General features: G+C 43.1%; 1 protein-coding gene across 1 annotated transcript in view; it reads right to left on the reverse strand.

Moving 5' to 3' along the window:
• LOC118771650 (protein O-mannosyl-transferase TMTC2-like) overlaps positions 1-21,524 on the reverse strand; it is an 84,937-nt gene that overhangs the window by 43,785 nt on the left and 19,628 nt on the right. The window contains exon 2 of the mRNA XM_036519658.1: positions 1,228-1,801. Within this exon, the coding sequence (XP_036375551.1) occupies positions 1,228-1,801 (574 nt within the window). The remainder of the gene's footprint in view (positions 1-1,227; positions 1,802-21,524) is intronic.

Below are 21,524 nucleotides of genomic sequence, written 5' to 3' on the forward strand. Positions count from 1 at the left end.
GGAGAGGTTTTCTGCTAAACAGAGAGACTGGTAAGGTCACTGGCAAAGGAGACACAGATAACTGATCAAGATAGGGCATTTTTGCAATGCATAAGCAGAGAGAAATAGAATATGACAAAGAAGGTCGCACCTCCAGCTGGCTCACGCAATGCTAAACAATGAAGTCAGGACCACCTTCAGACCATCTCCACCACATTCATCTCTGTCTCTGTTAAACACCTAAAGAATCACTTATTTAAACATAAAGCTAGTGAGAGAAAGAGAGAGAGAAAAAGAGAGAGAAAGCATACAGACTATGCTCGTTCTGATTTTCCTACGCAGTTGCTTGGAAGCCCATTATGCGCCACTACCAATTGCATTAATATTTTGCGAGCATTAAAAGATGCATGCTGGAAGCATCTGGAAAGAGCATGTTTGGCCTGACTGATGTCTGCAAGCACGCAGACCAGCAGTATGAAGAAAAGGCGCCTTTATGCTGGCCTGAGGTCACGTGTATTCCTGAGTTTATAATTGGGCTGTAGTGTGGATTAGTGATAAGGGGGTTGGACTTATGGGGAAGGGCTTTGGGAGGGCTGAGGGGTACAGACATCTCTCTGGTTTAGAGAATAGGTACTCAAAGCCAGGTAGGGCCTGCTACCCGCAATAAGAGTACCTGCTGAATGTAATGGAATGGAATTGCTCCTGCCACCAGGAATGGCGGGTGAGATGGACCTGGGGAAGGCTTTCTAATAAGACACTGTAAATGTCACACACGTCATCCCGCCAGCCGCCCCCGAGCTGACAGGCTGCTATAAGCACTGTCTGCCGCTCTCCGTGGAGGGCGGGGGCGGGGACGAGGCTGAGAGAGCGGAGATGCAGACATGCGGAGGGGGACAGCGTGCGGAGAATCGCACAGCCGCTGGGCATTTTCACACCATCAGGAGCACAGAAAATGACTGCCTGTCTATTCCTTCCTCTTGTACGCATGAGAGCCGCAAAGACCCGAATGAATATTAGAGTACCTCACACAACACACACACACACGCACATGCACACGCACACTGACTGAGTGCTTTTAAAAACATGGCAACTCATGGCTGCGTGCACTTTTCTACTGAATACATAAAAGCATGTCATTTAGACACAGCGCATCCTTTTTCCCACTAGCCTTCACCGTTATTTCATTCCAGCTCCATTAACTGAAAGCTTATGGGATCCACACTGCAGACAGAGGAGACCCGCGTTTACCCTGTGGAGGAGGTCCAGGACCTGCCGTAGCCTGAGGCGGTGGAAGACGAAGAGGTCGTAGGCGGCGGAGACGGCGAGGACGGTGACGCCCTGCTCCTTCCAGAGCATGCTGCAGGCGGCCAGGGCCAGGCTGGCCAGGAGGAGGGGCCAGCGACGGGGGGCGGAGCCGGGGCGGAGCTCGCAGTGCCGCGCATAGCACAGCAGCGACAGCAGGAAGCAGAGCGCCGCGCCCACGTCCGCCCGGCCCACCACGCCCGCCACCGCCTCTGTGTGGATGGGGTGCGAGGCGAAGAGCAGCCCCGCCATCAGTGTCCAGCGGCCACCGCCCAGCAGGAGGCGGGACAGGCCAGCGAAGAGCCCCGTGACGGCCGCGTGCAGGGTGACGTTGACCAGATGGTAGCCCCAGGGCTCCAGACCGCCCAGGGCGTGGTTGAGGCGGAAGGAGAGGGTGCAGAGCGGGCGGAAGGACTTGTGGCTACCGCTGTGGGTGAGCTGGGTGCCCCAGAAGTCATTGTAGAAGATGTTGATCCAGGGGGTTTCTGGGAGCAGGTCCTGATTGGTCTTAATTACACGGCTGGGGGTGGAGAAGAAGAAGGCAATTTACAATGTGACAGAGAAATCCAGGACATACCAAACAGCATGTCACTTCTTAGAAAATTTCTACCAAACCCACAACCACATCTGCTGTGGGTATGGATAAATGTTGTGGGGTCAGATGAGTGAAGAACGTGAAACAAGGCTAGTGTATTTTAGCAACCCGTTAATCGCATTCAAACTGCTACCTTTGAATCATACCATCATCTGGTCTTGATTATTTCCACACTGGAAGAATGCATAAATATCAGCTTTCGCCATAAAAATAGACAGAAAGGCATAATCTGTGGTTTAATGCTGAAGGAAATCCACTCGAACCATTTTCTGTACAGATCAGATGAAACGAGTCTTAACATAGCACTTTACAGTAGCTGTGAAACCAACACCAATTATTTTTAGAGGTGTGTTTTGCAGGTAAGAAGATAACACAATTACATGAAAACTACCTTAACCAGGGTTGTACTGCTTAGAGAATAACCTATGGTTTAATTAATTTAAACAAGGCAGTGAAATGTCATCCATGGTTCCATTCATCACAGTTTACACAGGAGAATCTGAAAGTTACTGAACTGCATTTACTAGGACAAGGAGGACTATTTAATCACATGGCCTGCGGCCATTTCAAAGCAGTGTTTACTAAATAAGCTTAGGGTTCCTAATCGTTTGGATTGCAAGTGGCACCTAGAAATGGACTTAACCAGAAACAACAGACGTCTGCATTTTGCTGGGTCCTGTGTAGCTCACGCTGGGAAGCCGAATACAATGGGAGTGTCCTAGCTCAAGCAGCAATATGTGTTTGACCCAGCTCACATCCGGAGTAGTCTAGTCCAGCAGCTGAAGATTGCTGAAGTGCATGTGGACACTACAAAGTGAACATGAGCAGCGCACTCTTCACCAAAAAAAACACACTGGGTAACAGAGAGAGGAACAGACATGTTGGCGTAACAACGGCGAGGGAGAATTTGGAACGTAGTTTGGAATGTAAGACTGCAGCATGCAGACAAAGACACTAAACATTTTGTGTATGCAGGATACTGTCACCTCACACTTCGGTGTCACTGGAAGGCGTTTATTTCCCTCGCTGACAATGTGTGGCAGATGTAAAGGGTGAGTACTTGGACACAATTTTGCCCCCCCGTCACCACCCTCCCATGGAGGAAGTGTGTGTTAACATGCGACTCTGTAATTAAAAACCGCAATGGGCGACAGGCGCCATGTGATAACACACAGAGAGTGCCATATTGTGCTCAGTCCCTGGGCGGTCGCAATTAACAGGCTTAAAAACACATGTGCATGTGTCATCTCAGGACTGACAGCTGCAAAACAATTTAAACAATGACTGCACTCAGTGGCGGCATCCTTTTATGTTTAATTTTTTTTTCCTTATTGGTGCCCTCCTATCTGAAATTATAACTTTAAAAAAATCCCGTTCAATTCACCTATTTCATACCTTTAGGGAGTTCAAGCACATTTCATCGAATTACAGTGGCCTATCGATTTCATCCAAAAATTCCGCTTTTGGAGGCAAGCCCAATATGCAATGTGCTGCCAGCTCAGCTCGTGCACAGATTCTTGAATCAACGTTTCTCCGCTTCTCTGTTTTAGATATTAGATTCCTAAGCAAATGACAATCCGTGAGGGGATCCTAGCCTAAAAAGCTTAGCCTATAAAGCTTAGCCTATATGAGTCCCTCTTTACTGTATGTGCTGGATCTACAGTGTAAACTGTTGCCTTTTTCATGGAATGAACGTTGCATTATGATACACCTGATAATCCAGGCTCCCTATTCACAGTTCACAAATAATTCATGCATTCACAAGCTCCCTCGCAAACTGTTCCGGCCACAGCTGAATTCAATATTAGAAAGGACTGAGGGAGTCTGAGATTGCCTCTGCAGTCAGCAGATCTTACAGAGAGGATTTTTGGGAAGAAAAAAAAAAAAAAAAAAGACTGCTGCAAATATCTACCCCAGTCAGTCCTGAGCTCGTTCCTCCTCCAACCACAGGCCTGGCCCCATCTCTGCTGTGGCAGAGGATCATGGGACTGGGGCTGGGACTGGGTCACATGTTGAGGGCACAGTGTGTGACAAGGTGCCCCGGTCAAAGGGATTTTTGGTTTCTCTAACCCCATTCACTACAGAACCTGAGAGTAACAGTATTGTTTTGCAGCCTGGTTTTTAATACAATGATGTTATTCCTACTATGTTATATACATCTCTGTGCCAGCCACTGCTCGGTTCACCTTACTATATACACTGATCTTTGAACACCTCTGGATATCCTTGACTGCCATTCAAGTAAATGCAAAAGTAAACACTTGAAGGGTATGGCATTCAGCTTATTATGTCTGTATGTCTGTGTGAAAGGGACACAGTGACAGTGTTTTACCTCTAAAAGGTAAAAGCATCAAAGGGATGAGAGCTGGCAATCTGTGACTGCACTTGATTTCGTTTTGCGAGAGAGTACATTACCTCCCGAGTGCTGGCGACACCCACTGACCCCACGTAATGGAAGCTGGCATCAAGTGCTCAGCACGTGAGGATGGTTACAGCAGTGAAAAAGCGCGCTGTGTGATTGTTTGAACATGAAGTGTGCACCGTGTCCCCTCCGCACACCCCAGCCATGACTAATGGTCCCCACCGCCTCCAGCGCACTGAAACCAACCCCTTTCCCTGCGCAGTGCAGCATGACACACACACTGGATAGTGCGGATAAGCCCACACACTCCCTGCTTGTACAGCTACAAACCAATGGGTATTCCTGATCCCGCAATGAGACACTTAAAACTCCATATGATTTATTTTGTGGCTACGGAGAGGTTTATAAATTATTTGAGTCGTCTCACTAAACACCCCGTTTTAACCATCTCATGGTAAAATGTAAATGCATTTAAACTGTCAGTGATGCATTTAAATATTCACATAATTTAGACATTCAGACATTCCCTGAAAATGCCTGAATCATTTCATAGTGGTGGTACTGATGCTACACTGGTTCACTGTCACAGACGATGACACAACCATGAGATCTATTAAAGAAACAAAGCAATTCAGAAACCTTCCTCTACCTCCATGCCTTAACCGCTCGAACATTAAAAATGGAGGTATCTGAACAGAGTAAATCAGCCATTTCTCCTTCACAGGAAAAGAATATTCTCAGTGGCTGTGGACAATGCCGTCTGTTTTATCCCTGCCTAGGAACAGGTCATGTGACGGAGCGTCAATGCCATATATGGCAATCTTATCAGTCATCCAGTTTCACAGTGGCAGCAGGATTGTGAAGGGAGCCATTGTGCTGCTCAATAATCGGCTCTGGAGGTGATGAAAAATTTCACTTGTCTTGGAGGGAATAAAAAATGTATGAATTTAGGAAAAAAAAATGTATCACTCCTGTTGCTATGGAAACATGACAGTCAAAAGTAACCGTGCACCGTACAGTTAGATTTCTGTTGATCCTTCCACATGCGCTGTACAGTAACAAGGATGGAATCAAAGCCCTTTGCATTGAAATCAGTGCATTAACACTGAATAAAATAATCCTTCACGTCTCACTTTTACTGTATTCCAGCTAAAAGGGCCTCAATTTGCTTTGGTGAAAAAAAGCTTTCTTGTAATATCACCAGCCCAGCACTCATGGACAAGACTTGATAAGACAGTTAAAATGTAAATGACTACAAGGCCCAAACACATCTTCATTACAGTAAAAGGCCGTGGTGAACTCATTCTTCACTGTCAGCAGGATGCATTACAGAGAGCGTGGTCGCCAGACAGAGGAACCACCTAACAAATCTGGTTTAACAAATGAGACGGTCCTTATCACAGAATAAGATGCACTGGGCCTGATGAGTCACTTTAAGCAAACTGGGCATTCATTTCAAAAACTGCAGCTGAAGAGATGTGCATTGTGTGTGACAGTACTTATTTGGGGTTATTCACCACAGGAACACGGTTAAACTGGTGAAGTATGAAAGTTTAAAAAAAGTCCTGGTTTAAACAATGCCGTACAATTCATGCCAGGCCCAAATGGGAAGAGCGAGGGCGGAGGCTTTCTGGCAGATGGGTGATCGTGCTTTTGCCTCTGCCAAGCATGCGTCATCGCCCGGCTTCGATGTCCAAACAGTGGTGCCGCCATTTTTTTTTTTTGTTTTTTGCGGCGTGCCTTTGGAGGGCCCCGGGCTGCCCAGTCAGCTTTCCCCGAGACTTTCACGCCTGCCGTTCCTCCTCCCTGGGCCCTTTCCAGCAGGTCGATAAAGAAAGCCTGCTCTTTCTTCCCTTCCCTCTGTGGCATTTTTATGGCCGTGTTTTTTTTTCCAGAGCCCCGCAGCCCTTTCATACTTTCATTTATTCCTCGGGAAACAATGCAAGTGGAAATCCTCTCTGGTTTCTGAGAGTGTCGCTTGTAGCGTTGCACCGGGCCGAGGGGCGGAAATTGCAAATTCATTACGGGGGAGAAGTACCCTCGCCCAGTCCTCCCCACCCTGCGAAAACCATTTAGAGTTAAAGAGTTAAAGAGTGATGAAATATTGTGTTCAGAGAGAGAGAGGCTGGGAAAGGAGCCAGCACAGGACTTCCTCTGAGTGCTGATTTAAAGCCAGCATCAGCGGAGCAGGTAGAGAGCCTCTCCGCTGTGAGTTCACTACAGAGGCACGGGGTCATTAATCTCCCGGCCTGCTTACAGCTGAACGCGGCGCGGTGTCGGAGGACCCCGTCTGCTCCCGCTTATTCCATCCCTTTGCCATGTTATTATCTGCCGTTACTAAGTACCAAACAAACAGGAGACTCTGTGTGTGACAGTTTTATGGCTGTTAAATGACATAAATCAGTAAAACAGAAAAGCAGTTATACTGTGACATAACATAAAACATCAGAGCAATATTACACTTACTTTTAAACATCTCTGCTTATGTCTTTTCATGTCTTAAGGGCCTATTCTTTATCATCAGATAAATTATCAATTAAGTTTTATATTAACTCAGAAGATAATGATCAAAAAAAGAATAAAAACTAATTCATTCATTATTTAAATTAGAAAATTAAAAACACATGATTTTAAGACGTGAATCTGTATTCAGAAAACGACAGACCTGTGATACTGCGACATCATAAAAAGAGCACGCCCAGAAAGAGGATGACTGGACGAAATGCGCTACACAGAACTATCCAATCGAAACGCAGGAACAGCCAGCTTCCTCAGACAGGGCCAATATACAGTACATCTGAGACCAGTGTGGAACCCTGAGAAACTGCTCATTTCCCATTGGAGAAAACAATGCTGGGAAACAGCAACAGCCTTTGGCAGGGCGGCCTATCACGCAACGCCTACAGCTGTGAAGTAACGGCAAATCATGCATCACCACACAATGCAAAGCCACAATCACACACACCAGGTCAGGCACTGTGGCACACAGAAAAAGCATCTTGCCAGGCAAATAAACAAGGTTGGTTTTGTTCGTTTTGGTGGTTGAGTTCAGGGACTGAGGGAAATGGCTGAGAAAAAGTGCCTAGTATCAGTTGTTGATGTCAAGGGCTTATTCTGTTTTGGTCTTATCAAACCTCCTGAGTGAGGAAACCAGTTATCTATTATGTAAAGGCTTTAGTGAAGTCATGAACTCGAATTTAATATCTCAACAAAACAGGAAAAATCCCGACAGCCAGTCCACAAATCCAAACCGTTTCTGTAAGCTATTTTTGAAACTGTAAACCATAAAATGTTTTGTCAGTTATTGTTCTAGTAATATAAACACAATTTTGAAGGCAAACTCAGGCCCAGATTCAGTCTTGACGCCACTGTAGTTTATTTTTGCCTTTGAGCAAGTAAATTAAGAAATTGCTCAATGTTTCGCATTATTTACAAATTATTTTTTGTTCAATTCAATAACTACTGAATTCATAATGTAGTGTCAGTATCTAGAAAAAAGTAACATTGGCTTGATTTCACAACTCAAAGTTAACAAAGTTTACAGCAGACATAGTGTCTTAAATTAACAGCTCGTACACGAAAGCTCCCAGATATTAGTCTGAGGGATAAAGGTCAATACAGGTCACAGCTGCTAAGTGTAGCAACCTGTCAATCTGCATTGTTGGGAATGGCTTGAAGCCTAACCAAGGTGACATCTCTGATTAAGGAGATTGAGATGCGATCCTGGAGTAAATAACCTAATTATGAGTGTAGGAGCACTAGACTTTAACTGGACATCTCATTGCCCTAAGATAAGGGTCCCCACAGGCCACAGAATCCCACAGGATATCTGTCCATAAAAGGTCAACAAAGGTTGCTGATGTTTGTCTTCTCCAGATTCAAAAGAATACTTAGTCTTAAATGACTGAATTATTTAACGACTGTAGAGATAAACGTATCCGGGGAGACGTCCACAGTTTACAGTCTTATAAATCCGCTTATGCGGGTGGATATTAGTTGAAGGATGGCATCTTATCTACGGAGTGCCCATGGAGACAAACTTGCAACATTCTGGCTGCAAGGCAAGTTTCCTACTTGCTAAAGTATGTCATGATCCCACCAAACAGAGTCCAAGCTAAAGCTGTAAGTTTCCCTTGCATGTGACTGGACATCTGTGGCATCTGTATAATGTGATTATGGGGCCATTTTTATAAAACCAGGGACATTAGTGTCTCTCAGATTAAAAAATGTTTATTTTGTATCCATTTGATATTCCGCGTTGCTTATGGTCTTGCAGTAACACTTGTCTTGCAGACATACAATACACCATGTCATAAACTGCAATTGCTTTAAGTTACGTGAAGCTGTTGCAATTACCAGCACTAATTTACATGCAAACAAAGTGAAGATGGACCGAATGGTGGTAATAAATGCGTGACCGGTAAAAAATGAGAGATGACTTTGTGATTTAACGCTCTCATGTTTTAGATGTTAATTTACTTTGCTTGCAATTTTTGACTTTGCACCTGGCCTAATCAACTTTCAGTTCCTGATAGAAATGATATGTGTGGTAAAAGAGAAAATCTTCTATTATTGTATATAACTTTAAAAAGTAAGAGTAGCCTCCCTTCAGGATTAACGGTAGGATCTTACCACCTCACGGCTCACACAGCAGGCATGTCATATTTCATAATTATTTCTATAATTACGACATAAATCTGACAAAACCCAAACTCAACAGAGCTTGAAGAACACTTTTAGCTACACACGAAATCATATCACTTTATCGCCTCGGTTTCCATGGATCCTGCCCCTCAACACCATTAAAACAAGGCCAGAGCATTTCATAATGGCAGTGAGTCAATAGCAGACTTCACCTTGCCAGAGAGTCCAGCAAATCCACTCAGACACTTCACAGCCTGTTATCTCTTTACAAAAACAAATTTCTCCCACGTTATCCCGTTTAAAGCTAATTAAAAAGAGGTCACGGTGCTCTGGGTTTGAGGGGCGCAGAGAGACAGGGACCGAGCCAAGCGAGTCAATTCTGTGAAACGGGAGGTGACCCTTTGAAGAATTCCCCGGTCCCATTTCGCAGGTGCCTTGCGTGTGCTTTGTAACTCTCTGCTCAATAAGCCGTTTCCAGTGAGGCTATCTATAATGTGGCACTGCTCAATTCATAGACGCACACTTAATTTCACGCCACAGTAGATGAGCAAACACTGGGGAGGTGAAATGCATTCTGGGATGCACCGAGCACTGAGTGACCTTGTTTAAGGCAGATCCATCCCCACACTGCTGTGCTGGTCAAGTCTTTGTTTCAGGGTAATTGGGCCTGGATGTGCCTGTGCTATCACAACGTCTCTCGGAGCAGAGAAGGAGAGGGGTGAGTGTCTCGCTGACTCTGAGAGAGCAGAGAGAAATGAAAGATTACCCAAAGAGAACATAGAAACGTGCCTAAATAATCCAAATCTTTTGGAGGTACTTCAGTTTGAATCCTACTGAGTGCAAACTTTCTTGTAAGCTACGCAAACACAATGACCCGACAAACATCTACTGAAGAGTACTCCTGACATTTACTATGACAAATGTGCATATCTACCTGTATTTACAACACAAAAGCAGACCGCACACCTTTCCACTGCTGTCTATTTCACTTACCATGTCCAGTGGAAAGACCTCTTGTTTTCCCTTAGCGTGAGAGCAGACCCGTGTGGACAGGAAACATGGCACGTTCAACCCGTATCTGAGGTTAAGCACTTCCCCATGTTCGGTGCTCTGCATTGTTCTTGATCCCAGCCGGACTCCTGAGCTGCGTGTAATTTATGGCCAGCACCAGGTGTGAAAACCAATTACAGAACCCCTGCCTCTGCGAGGCAGCTCCGGGTCGTACCCAGACAGATTATTACATCTCATAAATCTGCGCCGGAGCGGCGGGCGTCCGCCGCAGCTACTGGACGCTCCAGTACACCACTCTCCCCTCTCCCAGCGGTCACATGGCCCGAGGAGATGAGGGTCAGCGCTTTCCCTCCGCTGCGATCCAGGAGGATTCTCCCTGGCGGTCAGCCCGCGACCACGCCCGGAGGGGCATCATCATGTACCCGGCTCCTCTGAGGGCCCCTGACCCCATTTTTTTGGAAACATATCCAGCTGCTGCTCAATAGTCCGAGCAGCAGGGTACGCTGTCAAGGACAAAGAGATGACAGGCAGCTTTATTACCAGAGAAATATTCACATTGAAGGTGAAGCCGTATACATTCCTGCAAAACTCGATTTAAGCACCAAACCATAGAGCAGTTCCATTAATTGAGTCTCTTTTTTGTCCATTGATAATGAACTAATAAGAAATCCATAATTAGTCATTAACTCTAAAGGCTATTACAGCTTCCTTCACAGACTGACTAATTGAATAAGTCTCATTAGGTGCTGTTTATCCTCTTCCCATAAATTACCTTAATCTGTCTTATCTGGCATCGATTGAGAATCCTCAGAGACAGATAAGCTCTTCTTATTGCTTAACCCATATTTAATTATGCAGTCCTCTGTTCGCAATAGGGCTTTCATAGGAGGACGTTCGCCCTGCAATAACCCTTTCATCAATGGTGTGATGCAGGTTTGGCTCTGGTCGCCATATTCAGCTCAGCACAGGTTTTCACAAACTGAAAATTTGGCCAACCAATCTATTTCAATGGTGACAAATTAAATTATACTTGAGCAAAGTTAAATAAAACTAGTCACTCCACACAACAGGAGACTTAACAACAGGAGAGCTTAAATAAAGGCTGCATTGAAGCACTTTTTGCACCTTTCAAGTTTTTTTTTTCATGCTTTACATTTACCCTGAGAAATACTCTCAGACAGGCTGTACAAAGTCTGTGTAAATCTGTTACACTTTACCCCAGAATTTGACTTATACATTGTATGTATATGATATGTACCTGCATACCAAATCTGCTGTTTTACGCTACATTTTTATGTATATTTTGCAATTTAAGAAAAATCATGTGTGGCACTCTGACCAGTATGATCTCATAAGATATGAGACAATCACAGCAGGTCCAGGTTCAGTAAGAGATACATCCCACCCTTCCACAGACATTCATTCTTTCCCATCAGGAGTAATTCATACCTTCCCATTAGGAGTGTGAGAGCCCTTTTCACAGGGACATGAGCGGCTGCACACAGGACCCAAAAAGCCCCTCTGAGGTGCCTCGGGTTTCGCCCTTTCCCGCTGCACAGCTGCACACCACCACGACTTCCCACCCAATCAGATAAGGCTGCCGTAATTGGCTGTTTGTTGCGAGATAGTCAGGGCCAATGAAGAGCCACGACTGAGAAGACTAACAGAGCAGCGCACAGCTGTGGAAATCTTAATTCAGTTCAAGCTCTGTTAATCGAGTATGAAATTGGTTGAGGGGAAAATATGTGAATTACTGGTCAGCCAGGCAGGACTGAGATATTGAACCTGAAAGACTGAGCCATCACAGCCATCAGAAACAGATTAGTATACTTCACAATTAACTGAAAATTCCTTGATTAATTAAAGGCTCGTTCTTTTCATGTTTAATAGCAAGAACTGAGACAATCAAACAATTAGCTGCATGATTAAAGTTGCTGAACATAAAAAAATGGTTACAAACACGCATGAAGCCATAAATGAGGGGAAACGGCACCAAAACAGTCTACCTTAAAAAGAGGCCCTTGAGCCTTCGCTAAAACAAACACAAATAAATCCAACTGAAAACTCCACTGCTTGCGTGACTCTGGAGAAGCCAACAGCCCTATAAACATATCGGAAAGCCCTAACACGCCACTTAATTCCACATGGTGTCGATTTGCATCCTTGTGAGGGAGCTCATTTATGCCTTTGCAGTTTTACAGTTCTGAATCACCAGACCCACACACGTCCTTCCTGCTCACTTTACCGGCATGCGTTTCACAACCTACGTTTGATATGCAAAGCGCTTCAGCTTTGATATCAGCACACAAAAACCAACTGGCCTTACTCAGTGTCGAAGACAGTGAAAGCGTTTTAAGTGAATGTACGGGGAAAAAAACTACTCGCTGGGTGTTTTTTTAGTAGTACAAAGGAGCCTGGCTGCAGCAGCCACAGGAAGCCAGCATTTCCCATAGTTCGAGGCAGTCCTTTGATGTCTCTGCAATGTATATTTCCTGATTAATAACCAACAGCAGAGCACATGCCAGTGCGATACTATGAGCATGGGAAAACTCAGAGTGAATGACCTGGTCTCTACCTCCGTTTTCGTCTCTGCAATAATGTACATGTATCTTAAACACGAACCATGCCAATAATGACGGAGGCACTGACGCAGATGGAAACCATAAAGCAAAACCACAACACAGAAATAATCACCTCAATTCAGCATCTCTACCCGGCTTTGAGAAGTAAAAGGTCAATGCACTCCCTGTATAGTACACAAACCGGATTAAAATGTTTATCAGCGCTCTTTCCCAAATGCCTTCCGCACGACCCTCTTTATCAAGCATCAGGTTGCTGGGTTACTGGCTCCATGGTGTCGTCACGTCCGATAGCTGCGAGCAAGGCGGCGTATGAATTTAACAGAACGCCGCTGGCGGCAGACCTGCCAGCTCTTTCGGCAACCAATGTGGCCCGCAGCATCATGGGCAATCCTCCAGAATAGGAGGCCCATTAAACAGCTTTCCCTTATGGAAGAAAGCGAGGCATCCTAATTAGCCTTTCGCATACACACAGATTTATGGGTGCAATATAATCCACAATAAAAGCGAGAAAGTAAGGGCTTTATGAATTACAGCAAAATAAGAGACGTGCTTATTAAAATGTCCAGACTTCTGAGCGCATTTTCGCTCAGTAAATACATATCCAGATTAAGGGTAAAGTTGGCACTACTTTTCACCCACAAATCATTATTGTCACTAAGCAGCCCATGTGCAACAATGTAGTTTTGCGGCTTTAGGCATCTTAAGCCTGAGCCTGCTTCACATTTTAAATACTGTTCAGCCCAGTCATTCCTTACACAAGTTTAAACAAGGACTAAAGTCTTCAACATACCACTGTGCAGTGGTTTCTTGTGTTCTATTGTTCACATAAACTCAAAATATGTTGGAGGAAAATGTCTACATAGCTACTTAGCACAACTGGATTTATAAATTCCGTCTGTCCTCATAACCCCAATTTATCCAGAAATCTAACTGGCTCCCTTTCTCAGCGAATCACACGTCCACAGGCAAAAAGCCATGGCAAATCAAAGGTGGCCCTTTTAATTTCTGGTTCAGATCTGAACCAAAAAAAGGGATGTAATTCACAGAATTCCTGAAATGCCTGCTAGTGTCATACTGCACTGTAGGTAGAGAACAGCCAGCTCAGGATAAAGGCTGTGTAAAGTTTGTGCAACTGTGATATTTTATAATAATCATTACTACTTTTAGTCATCTTAGCAGTGGTGGTAGTAAAGTAGAAGTGGCAACAGTAGTGGTAGTAAAGTAGCAGTATATAAACAGAGGAAATAGGAGACTGTCTCTTCTTTTTATTACCATCTTTACTCATTAAATATCACCTACAATAAAACCTTCTTAAGATTAGATTATCCATTCAAGAATCCGGACAAATGGAGATGAGGCCTGCCATGATAACTATGCAGCACCATCTGCGTAGCATATGTGGACCTTTATTTTCCTTTACGTTTTGTCATTTTTCAGCACTTACAATGTAGAAGCACAAAAGGCATATGATCAAGTTTAAAATACTTCATAACTGCAAGTTACAGTATACAAGTACTGCAAAGCATGTAGTAAAAAGCATAAGGCCTTCGAACTGCATAGTTGATGTCAGAACAGACTTTTCATAGACCACTGTATTCCACAGTGAGTCCAAGAATCACATCGCTCTAAACCACACAGACAGCGGTACAAAGTCCACATGTAAACAAAGTACACCAATGAGCTCATAAGGCACAATGGTCGTATACGCCTTTGGTTAAAAACGCTACCATCAAAGCCAGCTGCTCATTAGCCTGTCAGTGTTATCTGTGAAAATCTGTTCTGTTCCAGTTCTGCTCTGATTTCTCTGAGTCGGTATGGCCCTGTGTCAAGGACATGTTGAGCAATTCCTTAAAAACTGGGCAAGCATATAATTAGGAAGTTTTTGAATGGCATGATAAGTCTGCAGAAATAGACTTGGCTTGCGCTCTAGGCGGAGGATAAAATAAGACTATACAGTTGAATCCTTCTCAGACAAATCCTGAAAAACAAGAAAATTAGTGGCATAAAATGCAAACACTATTACCCTTCAAATAAATGAATGCTAAATTACAAAGAGTTGTTCCAAGCTAACATGAGGCAGTTAATTTTTTTCTTTTGACAAAATGATTGATGTGATAAAAAAGCCTTTCATTTTCAAACCACGATGTTGTATTATATTTTTGATAATAAATTATGCACAGTGGCTTTAAATTTGGACTTTAAAAGAGTTTAAAATTTCCACATCTTTATACAATTTGGAGGACTTAGTCTGTATAATGAAGACAATAATCAGACAGTCTAATCTTTTCATACAGCAAGATTTGAAATTTTGGGCTCTAATCCTGTATTTACTTTGTAGGGGGGATTTTGGATGTGGTAGTTGGCCTCCTGTGAAGCTACAGGCCCATAACAGAAGTACATGACACTCTGATAGTGTTACACTGATGTACTAGTGACACGATAACATTATGATAACGTCACAGGAACATTGTGAGAATGTCAAGCCCAGCTGTGTTTCTGCTGGTCAAGAGGCTGGCGAACCACCTGTTTGGAGCTGCTTGCCGCCAAAAACCAGAAGGAAAACAGGGCCGGGAAGTCTGGAGTAATGCTGAGAAACAATCGGACTCATCTGGCTGGAATCTAGCAGCGGTGAGTCTTAATGGGTTTTCTGGGATATTGCAGGAGCAACTCGTAAAAATAAATCATTACAGTCACATATAAACTGCTGTTGAGGGAACGGAATCGTTGCTGAAAAACCACAGAGAAAAACACCTATCGCAGGAGGGAATGTTCCAGCACACTGCCACAAATGGGCTTGCTTTGCTGCCTTGTTTTTTTTTTTTTTTTTCTTTTCTTTTGTCTTGTTTGAAGCCAAATTTTCATCAGGAAAAGGACACAGATTGCAGCTCAGAACATTGCCTTTTTGTGTCTTTCCTGGATTTACCTTGGAATGCTTTGCAGTTTGAAAGACCGGCATTAGGGGCCACTAATCAAAGCTGGTTGGTTAATAGCCCGATCGCTGGTCAAATGCAGCACAAATCACAGCGGCTCTGATTGGCAGTTGGTGCACCCAAGGTTCTATAATCAGGAAGCAAATATCACATCACCCTGAAATCAACCCCTGTGCTTAATCCCTAGCCATGTAATCACACACCCACAGACAGAGCAGACCAGTGTAATAATTCACATTAATGCTATTTTCTGTTTCACTTAGGGCTTGATGGCCAGCTGGCAAGTTGGTGTACACTGCAATCTTACACGTTATGCCTGAAAATCTTATTGTTGCACATGGCATGATTCTGCTTTAAACCACAGTAGCATCCTCCAAAATGTATGGTGATGATGACAGTTACCAAATTGAAATGGAGTCACATTTCTGCACCGACTGTACTTACAAGTTAACCCATCTTTTTTTTAAACGTACCCATGAAATTATTTGCTTTTGCATCGTTTTCTGTCAGTGTTCACAGAAATGAAGTACCATGATTCATTTCTAGACTAACATTTTGTCTTCTATTATAAGAAAAAAATGAATGCAAGGTCACATTGACAAGGGGCCTAAACGCAGATGAAACACCATTCACGAGTAACAATAAACCTTTCAGCCAAATTTAGTCTTGGCAGCAATTCAGCGCTTAGTCAACCAAAATCACCTGTGACGTCAAGCTGCAAAAATGCTACAAATACTATTCAACTGCCAGAATGTCATCAATTCTCTTTATGTAGATAATGTAAAGAGAACAGGTGGGAGAGCTGAGTGTCCTCAGCAGAACCACAAGCTTGTTTCTGCCACTCAGCAATGATCACTGTCTCCCCGGGTTGCATGCTTTTTTGCTGAATAAACTGTCAGCAAGTGCTTGCTAACAGGAACAGTGAGGCATGTGACAAAATCCAGCTGTTTGGGTAATGCAAGGTCTATTCATTTATTTAGTAATAGCCGATTTCGGAAGCCACAATGGTGGATCTGTGCATCTGTACTGACTACCGCACAACAGTCTGGGACTTAAACATGAGCCAGGGCAAACCTGCAGCTGTGTACTAACTGTGCATGTGTTCCCAAACAGAAGCACATTCGAATATTACAACATAAACCCCAGAGAAGTCAGAGCTATGTGAATTGTGAACTGAGAATGAAAAATGCTGCTTTTTCTGTAATGTTCAGAATGACAATGGACTGAAAACATCATAGCTATAAGTATGTTTTAAGATGTGCTACAGAAATCTGAGTTCGTCCCAATGTTGAAGAGCTGCCAAAACATTTTTGAAGATTAAATAATGTGTTAATTTATGTTTATTATGTTCAACACCACCTTTCTGATCCATCTGACAAAAGGAAGTACCCCATGGTGCAGTAGTTACACATTGTGTTTAATATGGAGGCACTGTACGCGAGTTCATTTCTTTACACGTGAGAACTTGCTTGTTATACATCCATCACCATCCAACTGACCAGTCACATGGTTTTTGCAGTTAATGTACACATACCCAGTTATAAAACAAATCAAGCACTCATCTAAATAAACAACCCAGCATATTAAATTAGACACAGCTCAAGCATATCCTTGCATCTACCATTATGAGGTATCAGTAATTTGGCATTAATAAGACTAAGGACATAGGATTTATTGCAAACAGTGGAGACATAGCTTAACTAACCAATGTACTGAAAGCAGAATACTTTCATGTGTATTTTACATTACTTCAATAATGCTCTTGGCATGATATTAGCATCTTTTTATCAGCAAATCTTTTTATCAGTAAATCCCTTCATATATAACAAAATACATAACAAATATGTTCAACTCCTTCAAACTGGGGGCGAAGAACTACACTTGTTTCCTCTACACTGAAGTGAGCCATTATGTAAGGAATTATTCCACACTAATCCCCTTGTATTTGCCCCAACATCAGCTGAGGTGCTTTGGTAATCGCACACAGTCAGTTCTTGCAGGCATAATGAGACGATAAAGGAAGGAGACAGTTGCTTCCATGTGGCCAGCTGAGCAGGCAGAATGTGAATGTGTGTTTACCAATGCTAACCATGTGCTTAATGAAGGAGGAGGGAAACATCATAATTACTCCATATTCCATTCAGCACTGCCTTACTCAGTTCTAATGTGCATATCCACCTATTAGGAGAGCAGCTACAATTGGCTCGTTTGAAGTCTCCTCACTTTATTGCATATGAGGAGCTAATGTTTCCTCTGGAACTGAATTCTCCCAAAGGGCAGCAATTTATTGAACCCAATACAAAAGGTCTCATTGCCAGTTATGAAACAGGCTTGGTTCTAAAAGATTACCAGCAATGTGAAAGAGTGTGATTAGTAATTAAGACACTATAGCAGGTATCTTATAATTAAAAACCAGCTATGGGCTTGTGCAATGAATTTGGTTTAAATTAAGTACACAGGATACCAGTGGTGAAAGAAATGACCCCTGTATCTCATGAATTCATCATCTAAAACACACTGACCCAAAGCCCTTCTATTTTATCAGAACAGTGGAGTAATCATCATTCACTTGGCGTAAGCTGTGTACTGAACGATGCACACAACTCAGACCGTTCCACAAACTGACAGGCCATTCACATTTTGATTAATGAGCACGGCCTTGCCTTATCTGCAGATGGCTTCGCTTTGTTGTTCTGCAGTTGCTTCTTCGTTATTGCTGAATCCTCCTACAAATTCTGCTGCCCCTCCCAACATCTAACAGGGCCTATTAATACAGCATTAATAATTCTCCTTTGCAGAATAATGATAGCATCCCTAGAGAGGCGGACCTTGATCCAGGCCTCTATCAGGAACACAGCTTTGGCAGCCATGCAGTTCAAGTCATTTCTGGCAGAATCACATGAAAGAGAAAAACCTTGATGAGCAACAAACCATATACAAACAGATTTGTTTTGGATAAATTATGAATGGAGCTGAACACAAAAAACAAGAGATGTAGTTGAAGACAACTAAATCCCAGTGGTGACAAACTCTAAGACACTAAAAAGTGGAACAAGGTCACTCAGATTAGACACAAACAGGATGTACAATAATTCACTGAAAGCAGCAGCTCTGCTGTAAGCTCATGGAGAACAAATGAGCAATTAGATACTCTCAAAGCTACACTATGATAGTCAGTCTACATTATGATTCCCCTTGAATGCTGCCTGAAATGTCTAAGCAAGGGAAGCGCAATTAAATCTCTAAGGGAGTAAGAAGAGTTCTTTTTCCACATAACGGTGCACAGTCCTGCTGCATGATTAGAGTAGTTTTTTACACTTTCAAGTCACTCAGAGTCTGGGTTACCAACAGGCATAGTAGAAACACAGCTCAGTTACCTCAAGACGCAAGCTGAGGAGCTCCAGGCTTGTCACATAATAAGCACAGGAAGTCAACAGGCCATGCAGAACAGCAGCAGTAGTTTTCTCCCCCCTAGCGGTGAAATGCTGTTACTGACATTAATGTCTGAGGGAGCTGCTCAGTTTGCGAAACAGTGAGAAAGTGAGGAGTGCAGGGAACGTTTCAAAGGGCAGCAGCGTAGCGTAGTGGTAAGGAGCAGGGCTCGTGACCGAAAGGCTGCTGGTTAAATTCCTCGACTCCCTGATCCCCCGCTGTGGCACTTCTGCTGTACCCTTGGGTAAGGTACCTAACCCACAGCTGCCTTACATGAAGTCAATATCCAGCTGTAGAAATGGATAACATGGAAGCACTGTGACCTATGTAAGTCGCTCTGGATAAGAGTGTCTGCTAAATGCCAGTAATGTAATGTAAAGGGTTCTTCTTCTACAAGTAATTACAGCCTAAAATAACAGAATCAATAGTGGTCCTCCACCTGTGTAATTACCTACTTCTGTACAATGTAAGTTATGTTGCTACACATGTGCAATACCATTAAGTGTTCAGGATTAGCAAGCGCTGTGTAGCAACACTTAATTATCTTAATGAATCACACAGGCCATTAACCTGTAAAGTGTAACCAAAATCTCAGCAGCATTCAATTCATATCACATGCCAAAAGCAGCAATCAGCCAAAGACAGACAGGAAGTGGGGACATGTGCCTGACAGACTATACCAGTGTGGGAAAGGAGGAGTCTTCTTTAATATACCCTTACACTCAATCACTGCCAGCTGGCACAGTGAAGGAACTGCATTTGTAAGCAGAACACTGGAAACTGGAATCCCAGGTGGAGCACCACTGTACTTCCCTTGAGTACTTACCCCGCACTGCTTCAGTACAAAAGAGATGCAGGTAAGATATGTGCTACCATACACAAAAGGACAAGTGCACATCTAGCAAGCAAAATGCTAACAATAATAAGCATGATCTTAATCATCAGCATCAGAACACCCAGTGACCCACTCCACCTCAAGAAATAGTCTGCACTTGAGGCCCTTATGATACAGAGGGTATTCAAACCAAAGGCGCTCTGGTGGACTCATGCTCAGGCTGGTTCCATGAAATGGCTCTGTAAAGCAGCTGGTGCTGCAGTTCCTATGTCATTTAAAACAGAGTTGCTAACCACAGTCCCTCATAACGTTTAAAAGGGTGAATCTAAGGTTTCACTGCGCCCCTACTAGAATAAATTGCAGCTTTTTGTGGTCTAATTGTGCGCCTCTTACATCATGACGAATTAATTAAGAGCGCACATAGTCTCCGGACAGAAAATAACTCAAGTGTTGGAATGATGAATATCTCGCGTGACGATCGGCCCAAAGAACGTTAAGTTAACGATCAGGAATGGCATAACAGCGCAATCCCAATTTCGTCCTAAACGTCTCTGCATATAAATGTTTTGGAGCAAAATCATTTTGGCAATGGAATTATTTCATTACACAATGGGTCCAGTGGTATTAAATGTCAGTGCTGAGACAGAGCAGTATTCCATAATGTAGATATCTACCCCTTGCACGACTCCCTTGTCAACGTAGTATGAATGGTCATTCTTTGCTGTTCCAATTGCATTTTATAACTGAAATGACAGGTAGTTAAAAAGTCGTATTTCATGCTTCTGTAACTGCAAACTACAGGGTCCAATATACCGCAGTAAAAGCCAGCGAGCTGTGTAGGACTGTGGTGCCTTTGTAATATCAAACCTGGAGCGTGGGATTTGTAAAAAAGCACACAAAACAAACCACATCTCTTTTGCCTACTTCAGCAACATCAGTCATCGTTCCCTCTATTCAGGTACTCGAGTCATTCTGCTCCTTGACTGCAGTTTCGGTCTATCAATTCAATCTACAGTCACTTAATTTGAGGGGCCTCCCAGCCCTAACGTACTTTGCAGTCATTGCATTGCGCGGTAGGCAACCACCTACTCTAAAAATATTCCGCTGAAGCCGTAGAATATGAAAGGTTTGCACTTCCAAATGAGAGGGTTTGAGCTCCCATCCACACAAAATCATATTACTCAACTCACTGATAGTGCTGATAGAAATATTTGCAGCTCTGCTATTTCCAGTGTGATGGTGGTTATTTTAGCACTGTGACCACATCCATTTAAAGATAACAGAACAGGAATAAGCAGTTCATTGTGTGTCTCAGGCCTCCAAATTAAAAAAAAAAAAAAAAAAACAGCACTGCACAGTATGTAAATTGAATTAACTGGTTTGAATTTGATTTGGTTTGATTGATGTTCATTACCTGCAATAAAGCTTGTATGAATGAAAGGTCAGCGAACAGCTCAGGCTGTTTAATGAGATGAAATGGGAATTCAAATTAATTTAATATTAATATTAATATTAAATTATTTAATTAATTAAATCATTTAAATACACAAAACCATTATTATCATTATTATTACTGCTGTTGGACTTGTCATTTCAAATGCAACATATGCCCTTGACAGATGACTATGCATGTTGTTGGATGTCATTAATTTAGTGAATAGCTTGAACAGAGCAAATAATTCCTAGTGTTGGGTAAAACATATTTAGTTTTCCATTATTTCAGCACCAACTCCTCCATGTAATGAATGAATTGATTAGTAAGATGCTAATTATGCAGCTTTGGTATCCTTAATGACACCAGCACTAGATGGAAGCAGTCCAGGATTAGCACATCCCGTTGTTTGATGAGCGC

The sequence above is a fragment of the Megalops cyprinoides genome, chromosome 25 (genome assembly GCF_013368585.1).
Source record: "Megalops cyprinoides isolate fMegCyp1 chromosome 25, fMegCyp1.pri, whole genome shotgun sequence".
NCBI lineage: Eukaryota > Metazoa > Chordata > Actinopteri > Elopiformes > Megalopidae > Megalops > Megalops cyprinoides.